The 9986-nt window shown below is 43.9% G+C and overlaps 1 protein-coding gene across 2 annotated transcripts in view; it reads right to left on the bottom strand.

The window, feature by feature from the left end:
• Positions 1–9405, bottom strand: part of PRKACB (protein kinase cAMP-activated catalytic subunit beta) — a 53012-nt gene extending 43607 nt beyond the window's left edge. Inside the window, exon 1 of one of the 2 annotated variants that reach the window (XM_033151706.1) lies at positions 9233–9405. In XM_033151706.1, the coding sequence (XP_033007597.1) occupies positions 9233–9278 (46 nt within the window). In that variant the 5' untranslated portion in view covers positions 9279–9405. The remainder of the gene's footprint in view (positions 1–9232) is intronic. The other variant, XM_033151707.1, reaches the window with a different exon arrangement.
• Between the last annotated feature and the right edge of the window lie 581 nt (positions 9406–9986).

A 9986-nucleotide genomic window follows, 5' to 3' on the forward strand; every position in this document is an offset into this window, starting at 1 on the left:
TGCAAAGGTTTTCATGTTTTAGAATATTTGTTCTTGCTTACACTACACATGCTTTTTTGTTATTTGTGTTCCAAGGGCAGCCTTGGAAATAAGTCCGCCAAAGTTACTAACCCACAGAAGTTATTATTGTTATTTTTTTAATTAAAGCCCCACTTTTCCCCACAAAGGAATTGCTCAGTGACTTGCACATGAAGCAGAAAAGCAACAATGACACAACCAATAAAAACACATATTACCGGTAAACTAAACAGAGAAGCAAAACAAAAATACAAAAAGCATCAGCACCAATCAATGCATTAAGTAGCAACAGAATCAAGAGCATGTTTAAAAATAAAAGGTTTCTTAGTGCCAAGATAATATAAAGAGCAAAGGGGGAGAGAGTTCCACACTACCACAGATAAAGCAGTCTCTCTCATCTGTTACCATGCACCTAGCCTTAGCCGGCAACACCAAATGCAGGAGGGGTTAAACATCTAATCTTAAAGGATAGGTACATTTACATAAGGGAAGGTGATGCTAATTAACTTGGTACTAAGTTGTTTGGGGCTGTACAGTAAGAAGCACTAGCTCCTTTACTCACACATACCATGTTACTTATTTGTAGAATCATCAACAGCAGGAGCAAAAGCAATTTTCCATTTTAAAGCAGTTTTTTTGACTGGTCATCCGAAGGAGATTCTTATGACAGACAAGTGGCTATTTACATGCTTATTAACATTTTAAAAACACTATTATATTTGCAGAGTTGTATACAATGTTAGTCATACTCAGAGAAGACCCTTTGAAATTAACAGTCCTGACTAATTTAGGTCCATTAATTTCAATGGGTCAACTGTGAGTATAATTTACTTGACTACATGCCACAGCATCTTAGGTTATAGCAGCCTGAAAATACAAGCCAGAATTTTCTTTTACTATAGCTTTTTTAAGTTACGTCGTTGTTGTTTTTAAAAAGTAATGTAATTTTTTGTACAACTTCAAAATTTGGTCCCTTGGAGATTCCAAATAATATTGGGTGTAAGAATCATTTACAAGCCTACTTTGAAGAAAAAAGGAAACACAGAGGCCTGGTTCAGATATAATGATCTTGGTCTAATAAGCCATAGTTTGTTAGATGAAGTTGTGTCTGCACATTCTCCCCTCCCCTCTCACACCATAATACAACACTTCCAGGGTTTGCTAAGCCAGTTTCCCATAACATTCAGCTTGGAAAACTTGGTTTAATCTCTGCCTACTGACCATAACATGAAACCAAGATCTAGTAAACCCTGGCTTGCAAGCAGATCAAACCAGTTTTAGTGGTTCAGGTGTAACAGAAATAAACCACAGAAGACGTGCCAAAGCTGGGTCATTGCAGGGACAAAGCCAAAATGTGGGGACTAGATTTGTTCTCTAATAAAACATCATTTATTAGACCAAGATTATTTCCTCTCTGCCAGATCATGCACTCACAGATCCTTGTCCCCAAATAAATTATAATCTATATTTTGAGAGCAGGGAGAGTTCAGAGGAAGAAACAAGAGTAACAAGGGATGAAATGTGAGCAAGCACAGTTGAGGGATGGAGACGAATGGGTTAAGCGAGGACTTCCCTGAATTGGTGAGCTCTGGAGAATTACTTGAAAATATTTGTTCTGGAAAGAAATTCCAAGCACAGGAGGAAGCAATGGAAAAAATGCAGAGATGTTTAAGGGATTTTGGGCTACTGGTAGTGGCAGTGTTGGAGGAAGAAATAGATGTATCAGCAAATAAGGATAAAGAGATAGGTTAGAACAAGGCAGAAGCTGATATCCAATGCTAGTCATACTCAGAGCAGATCCACTGAATTAAGCCAATTTATTTCAGTGAGTATGACTTAGCTGGATATCACCTAGTGGTTTTGAAGATAACTATGCTTAAGGCTATCTGTGAGGATATCTATAAAATAAAAAATTCCTTCCAGTAGCACCTTAGAGACCAACTAAGTTTGTTCTTGGTATGAGCTTTCGTGTGCATGCGCACGTCTTCAGATACACTGAAACAGAAGTCACCAGACCCTTATATATAGTGAGAGGGTGGGGAGGGGTATTACTCAGAAGGGTGGTGGGAATGGGTGTTTCAGTGTATCTGAAGAAGTGTGCATGCACACGAAAGCTCATACCAAGAACAAACTTAGTTGGTCTCTAAGGTGCTACTGGAAGGAATTTTTTTTATTTTGTTTTGACTATGGCAGACCAACATGGCTACCTACCTGTAACGATATCTATAAAGCTTCTTTCCAGGCTCATTCTTAAAGAACAACAACAACAACAAATTTGCTTTAAGCATTTCCCAAATCGTTAGAAGGCTAACAACTAGAATAAGTACAAACTTTTCCAAATCTATGCAGTATTCCAATTAAGAGATATGGTCCCTGGGTCTGTTTGTGTAGTTCAAAACATGTGCAACCATTCCTGCCAGAGATCCTGTATACTGGGGTGGGGAGGTTACAAAGGCAAGTCAATTATTTCTTCCTTTGTGCATGGAGCAATCAGAAGACATTCACTAACCTAAACAGATGAAAATGGTCAAAAACAAGTGAACTTTCTGCCCCACCAAAAAGAGAAAAGGTTACTTGAAAATAGATAACTACTGAGCCAATTCCAAATGAAACCATGAAGAGATCACCACTAGTTATGCCATATTTGCACAAATTTTATAGCTGTGCAAAAACATAGTGTGTTGAGAATAAACTTCCCCACTTTATCCTTCCTCAAAGAGGCCAAAGTTAGCATGCATGTGATCATGAATACACAACAGCTCTAGAGCTATCCCAGCAGCACTAGAAGAATGATAGAGCAAATAAGAACATAAGCTAGAGAGAAAGCATCATCGGCTACCCACACTCTCCTAGTCCTTCTCTAGTGCCAACACCTTTATTAGGTCCCTTCTTCCCTCCCCTCAAGGTCCATAGATCATAGAATCACAGAATTGGAAGGGACCCTGAGGATCATCTACCCCAACCTTCTGCAATGCAGGAATATGTAGCTGCTCCATACAGGGATCAAACCTGCAACCTTGGCATTATCAGCAACATGAGCTATCCAGGTGTCTGGCTACTTCCTTTGATGGCACAAGGAAAAATAACTTCCGGATATGCAGGGTAGGCTTCCTGGAATAGTAGGATACAATTCACTCTAGCAATACTGGTTTGTTTTGCAGCACTTTCAATATACTTCCAACTCTGCTCCTAGTTTTCAGAAGGCCAGTGTGGGGTGGGAAAAAGAAAGGTACTGGGCGTGAAAAATTTGTCTGGTATTTGATTCACTCCCTTCACCCATCATGTTTTCCTGCTGTCCTCACTTGTACCTATATAATTTTTATTTCGTGTGAAAAGGTTTGCGACCCAAACTCCATGATATATTATTTTTAAAATGTAAGCACTGTGTGCATCAAGAAAGCAATTCCAGAACAGGAAAGGTGTATTCTGGAATAAGATCTAGTTCATTATCTCAAAATGATAACTATATATTCCAATTCATCTATAAGTTAAACACTGCAAAGGGTTGGACTAGATTACCCTCAGGGTCCCTTCCAACTCTACAATTCAATTACTCTATGATTCTATCTCATTTTCTTTTCAGAAGCATCCAGTATTTTTAAACAGTCTTCTGGTATCGTAAAGACTTAACAAAATTATTTTGGCATAAGCTTCTATGGACCACAGTCTACTTCATCAATTGCATGGAGTGGACTGTAATTCAGAAAAGCTTGTGCTATAATAAATGTGTTACTTTCAAAACTACCATGTTACCAGCATTTGAAATTCACCAGGTGCCAGGCGCATTTTGCACCTGACTATTGGCCACTTACGACCAAGAGAAGATGTCCGGGTGCCTGACATCTCCACCATCTGGAGGTGCATGCCTTGGGTCTTGACTATTTTCACACATTAGCAACACATCAGAATGAATTTCAAGAACCAAAAAGTTGTATTGAAAAATATGACTTTCGAGCTGTCTGGCCCAAAAATGACAACTAGGCATTATGTTTTAGAAACTGTACTCCTAGTTTAAGGAGCCATTTGGTGTCTAGCTTATATATCTGAGTTTCTAATAATGTATAACTGTACTGTTTGATGCCACAGACTAATATTGCTACTTATCTGGACAGTATTTAAAAGGCAATGACATTTCTAATTCCAGTTAGGATCCCTCTTTTTAAAGTATTCACTGAGTCGAAGAAAATTTTCCTTTAAATAGTGCTTGTAAATCACCTCATTTGTCTCCTGAGAAATCTCTATGTGGGACAAGAAGCTACAGTTAGAACTGGATATGGAACAACTGATTGGTTCAAAATTGGGAAAGGAGTACGACAAGGCTGTATATTGTCTCCCTGCTTATTTAACTTATATGCAGAATTCATCATGCGAAAGGCTGGGCTGGATGAATCCCAAACCGGAATTAAGATTGCCGGAAAAAATATCAACAACCTCAGATATGCTGATGATACTACCCTGATGGCAGAAAGTGAGGAGGAATTAAAGAACCTTTTAATGAGGGTGAAAGAGGAGAGCGCTAAATATGGTCTGAAGCTCAACATCAAAAAAACTAAGATCATGGCCACTGGTCCCATCACCTCCTGGCAAATAGAAGGGGAAGAAATGGAGGCAGTGAGAGATTTCACTTTCTTGGGTTCCACGATCACTGCAGATGGTGACAGCAGTCACGAAATTAGAAGACGCCTGCTTCTTGGGAGAAAAGCAATGACAAACCTAGACAACATCTTAAAAAGCAAAGACATCACCTTGCCGACAAAGGTCCGTATAGTTAAAGCTATGGTTTTCCCAGTAGTAATGTATGGAAGTGAGAGCTGGACCATAAAGAAGGCTGATCGCCGAAGAATTGATGCTTTTGAATTATGGTGCTGGAGGAGACTCTTGAGAGTCCCATGGACTGCAAGAAGATCAAACCTATCCATTCTCAAAGAAATCAGCCCTGAGTGCTCACTAGAAGGACAGATCCTGAAGTTGAGGCTCCAGTACTTTGGCCACCTCATGAGAAGAGAAGACTCCCTAGAAAAGACCCTGATGTTGGGAAAGATGGAGGGCACAAGGAGAAGGGGACGACAGAGGATGAGATGGTTGGACAGTGTTCTCGAAGCTACTAACATGAGTTTGGCCAAACTGCGGGAGGCAGTGAAGGATAGGCGTGCCTGGCGTGCTCTGGTCCATGGGGTCACGAAGAGTCGGACACGACTGAACGACTGAACAACAACAAAAATGTAGTTTTTGCTCTGACCCAACATCCTAGACCTCAAAGGCAACCCTGAAGCAGTTCCCACCAATATCAATTGAACTTACGGTAATTGGAACTTTGTTCAGATGCATAATGGCAATATTACTTTAAGACTGTTTAGCAAAGAAATACATGGAAATTATTTCTCTATGTTCAAGTACTGTACAACATGCAATAGACGTTACCTTACACAACATAGAACATGCAATCATATCCAGAACTAAAGTAAAAAGGATTGCATTTTTCTACTAATGCTATAAAGTTTGAAGAAATACCGTATATACCCGAGTATAAGCCGACCCGAATATAAACCGAGGCACCTAATTTTCCTACAAAACCTGGGAAAGCTTATTGACTCGAGTATAAGCCGGTTCACCTTTGCCGCTGTGGAGGAGGAGGAGGAACGACCAGCCCAAAAGCAGCCCTTTGGGCTGCTCCTTCCTCTTCCTCCTTTGCCAAGTTTGCATTTATGTGAGCAGTTCAGGAATGGAACAAGCTGCCTGGGGAGAGTAAAGAACCGCCGTTCTTGTACGCTTCTTAAGGAATGGTTGACTGGGGAGAGTGGGTGGCGGCATGAGCGGAGAGAAAGGGCTTCTTTCTCGCTGCCCCCACCGCCCACCTCACTCGAGTATAAGCCGAGGGCAGCTTTTTCGGCACAAAAAATGTGCCGAAAAACTAGGCTTATACTCAAGTATATACAGTAAATCAATAATAACCACTACTAAAAATATTCCAAAGCCATACTAAATGCACCACGGGTGATAAAAGTTCAGCAACACACAGTAAGATACCATTATATGAAGTTTTACTACTAAGTGCTACAATTATATTGTTTCCGTTTGACCACAGTTGCAGTAAGAGCTCTCAAACACTTTATGTGCGAATATAAACTAGACTACAAATCAAGTCACTGTTCATTGTCTTTCGGATATTGTAACATGGCCTTGATCTTTACAATCAGAGCTTTCAGTAAATGTTAATATATAAAGGACATGGATTAAAAGTAATCACTGTCCTCCCCCGGTTCCACTGTCAGTTTACAGAACTTATTCAAAACTTGTAGCTTTTCTAACATAAATTTGTAAGATTTGTTTCCTCAGACAGCTATTTTGACAAGGATGAGTATAACAATGCAAACTGCAACAGTTACTGCATCAGATAGCAGAGAAACCTGTGTTTCAACGCTTGCAAAGCATTCACAAGTCTTCATATTCTGAGAATCCCTCAACCCCTCTCGCTGCAGTGGTACTTCCTTTTGTTCTCAACCCTCTACAAATTCACAATTCTAGAAAGGATCTTTGGGACGGCACAATATTGCTACCACTGCCTCATTTTGCATTCCTGACAGTTGGTACAGATCTGACAAGTTAACAAATCTGACATGTGCATTTTTACTACAATCTGACACTGTTAATATGAAAGGGGTGTGTTGTGATGCATAGCAAGTGAAATCCACGCTAGATTCGGCATGTGTTAGAAAATGTCCCGGAAATCACAGTCATGCACACCACATGCATAGATAAGAGTGAGGAGAGAATCCTCATAGGGACCAAGCGTATTTAAAAGGATGCCCAACTCCCTCTGGAGTATACATGCAACAGCCTAGAGCTGTCCCAAACATACAATGCTGCAGGTCATTCACTTGAAGGTAAAGTGAATGTCACCCACCCCCAGCACACAGAATACCCTCAGCAGAAGCAGAACTGTGCCCAGAGGGTTGAGCAAAAGTATGCTGCTTGATTCACAAATGCAGGGATAGCCAAGATGATACCCGCCAAAGGTTTTTAGACTACAATTCCCATCAAGCCTCAACCAGCACAATCAATTGCCAGGGAAGTCATAGTCCAACAAAATTACACCACTTTGGCTACCCCTGCTGTCAAAGTAAAACTAAGGGCCTGTGGCACCACAGTTCACCAGGACCATCACTGATGCCACATGAAGAGGCAGCATGGCAGGGAAGGAAGGTTAGACTAAAGCCCCAAAGGGAGTCTCTCCTCCCAGGAAACAGGTTTGAAACCAGGGGCTTTTTCAAATGTCAGGCATGCATTGATTCAGCATATCAGAAACCACCAATCGACAAGAAAACTTTTCCTATGCTTACTATCAGTTTACACTGCATCAACATGACAGCCCATTCTGAACACAGGCATTACAGTGTGGCATTCTCAGACTAGTAGTACCCAACAAGCTACTTTTCTCCCACCCCACTTTTGCACAGTGTTACAGCTGAACAAGCATCTTCTGGTGATGTTACTAACTGGTGGAGGCAACTTACCGGTGAATCCCACTGAAATCAAACACAATGAAGGCCTCAAGGCTCAAAGTTAGGATGAAAGCTTCAGCACTGTACACACTTAACCAGAAGTGAGTTCAATTAAATTTAATGGTGCTTACTTCTGAGTAGGCATACACAGGATTCTACTTTTTAAGCATGCATCACTCTCTCTAATTTACTTATTTTTAAATTGGTTTAAGCTTTTAATTATTCAACGGAAAGGATTTTACTTTATTTGACTAGATCTGGGTGGGCAACTGTGGCCCTGCAGGTGTTAGACTACAACTCCCATTATCCCTGGCCATTGGCCATGTTGACTGGCTGGTGGGAGTTTTAGTTCAACATCTGGAGGGTCACAGGTTCCCCATCTCTGGACTAAGTAACATTTGGGGCTTTATTCTGAGGAACCATATTTTATGAAACCAAAGCAATGTTTATGGTGAAGCAACAATACTAACTACAAAAGGAGACAGATGCTAACAAATAAAAGTTGCCCATCTCAAAAATTGTTCAGGATCAAAAATACTCCAAATCATTTCCACTGCAGACAAGCAAATAGAAATAAACACTCAAAACCTCAAGAGTTAATACAGTATTAGCAATCAACCGCATAAACTTAAACACATGTACTCAAAAACCTCATTGAATTCAATGGGACTTACTCCCAAGTAAGTGTGTTAGCAAGGCCTTAATCTCCAATGAGAAGTGCCAGCAATTGCTTAAATGCTTTGCTTATGTTCTTTTACGCTATGTTCTCAATCCCAAACAAAATGCAGTTTACCAAGATCCTGTACGACAAAATAAAATAATAATAATAATAATAGTTTAGTAGCATTAGGTCTCTTTCACTTTCTGTAGAGAGAGGTTTCACAACACATTAACATGCTGCAACAGAAGACTGCTTCTCATAAGCAGGAGGAGCTAGGAATAAACTGTTTCCACAACAGCAGAGAACAAAAACTGTAAGAGGGAAAGGTTAGGGAGTTTTCTACATCAGCCTTTTTTTCTGTTTTTTTTTGGGGGGGGGGGTAAGGAAGAAAGAGGCGGAGAGAAAAGCGGAGAACACACACAAGCGCCCAACAATTCAGTTTGTATTCGAGCTTTGCCCCGACCCCCACCCCTCACCCCAAGGTTGCCAGAGAAAAGCTTTTCTTCCGACGACGAGGGCCAAGAGTTTCACCAAGAGCGATTGGGGCGGGAGGAATAGACCCCACCCGCTCCCATTCATTGGCCTCCTCCTCCCTCCGGGTTGGGACTAGGCCGGCCTAAGCAGAGGGATGCACCCAGGTGGGGATGCCAGGGACACGCAGCAGCGGCGGCCTCCAGGTGGGGGGGGGTGTCCACGGAGCTCCTCTGCACCCCTCGGGGGTGGGGGTGGCTCTGCAGCTGCCCCTGAGCCTTGCGAGGGGACAGGTTAACCCGCTTACTCCTAAACCCCCGGAGCGGGACGTGGCTGCAGCAGTTCCCCCAGAACCCCCGCGCAAAAGTGGCACAGCGAGCGGGCCGGCCTGCCTGCCGCACCGGTTGCCGCCAGTGCCGCAGCCCGCCAGACTAGGCCGCAGGGCCTTGCTGCTGCCACGGCCCGTCCCGGTGCACCTTGGCGAGAGGAGGAGCAGCAGCAGCAGCAGCAGAGCGGCAGAGAGAGCCGCCCTGCCTCCCCCCCCCCCGGCCCCAGTCTTTGTCGTCCGCTTCCAACTCACCGCTCTCGATCTCGTTGCCCTTCTTGGCGGTGGCGGCGTTCCCCATGGCCGGGAGGCCGGCGGGCTGCTCCGTCCGTCCAGCGGGGGAAGGAAGGAAGGAAGGGAGGGAGAAGGGCGGGAATCCCGAGCAGCTTCTGTGGAGCCGGGCTGCGCGGCAAGAAGCGAAGGAAGAGAGTGTTGGTTCGCCGCTTCTGTCTTTCCCCCTCGGCGCTCGGCCCTCAGCTTCTCTCCCCCTCGCTCTAGCGGAGGGGGGGGGGCGGCGGCGGCTCCGGGCGGCCTCTAAGTCGGAGGCGGCGAGGGCTCCTCCGGGTCCTGCCTCCTTTCTTTCCGCTTGTCCGCCTGCCCTCCCCGACTCACACACACACACACACACAGACGGCGGAAATGACGGCCGCCGAAGCGCCTCCTCCTTCTCCTCAGCCGTTCCTCCTCACGCTCGCAAGAGCTCGGCCTTCGCCTGCCCGGCGGCCTGGCGGGGCTGCGCTCTTTGCGGAGGAGGAGGAGGAGGAGGAGGAGGCCCCCTGCCGGCCTCGCTTTCCGCTTTCCCCCTCAGACGCTACTGGCGGACTCTTCCCCCACAACGCAACTCCTTTTGCCCTCGAGTAAATAATTCACCCGGAGGGACCAGCCTTTTTTTCTTTTTCCTTCTCTTCTTCTTTTGCCTCAGCTCTTGCCTTCTTCACCCGCACTTGCAAGCGGCTGCAGCAGTAGTCCCAGTCCGCATTTATTTCAGGAGCGGGTCTAACCCGCCTTT

This window comes from Lacerta agilis, chromosome 6 (assembly GCF_009819535.1).
Source record: "Lacerta agilis isolate rLacAgi1 chromosome 6, rLacAgi1.pri, whole genome shotgun sequence".
NCBI classification, from domain to species: Eukaryota; Metazoa; Chordata; class Lepidosauria; order Squamata; family Lacertidae; genus Lacerta; species Lacerta agilis.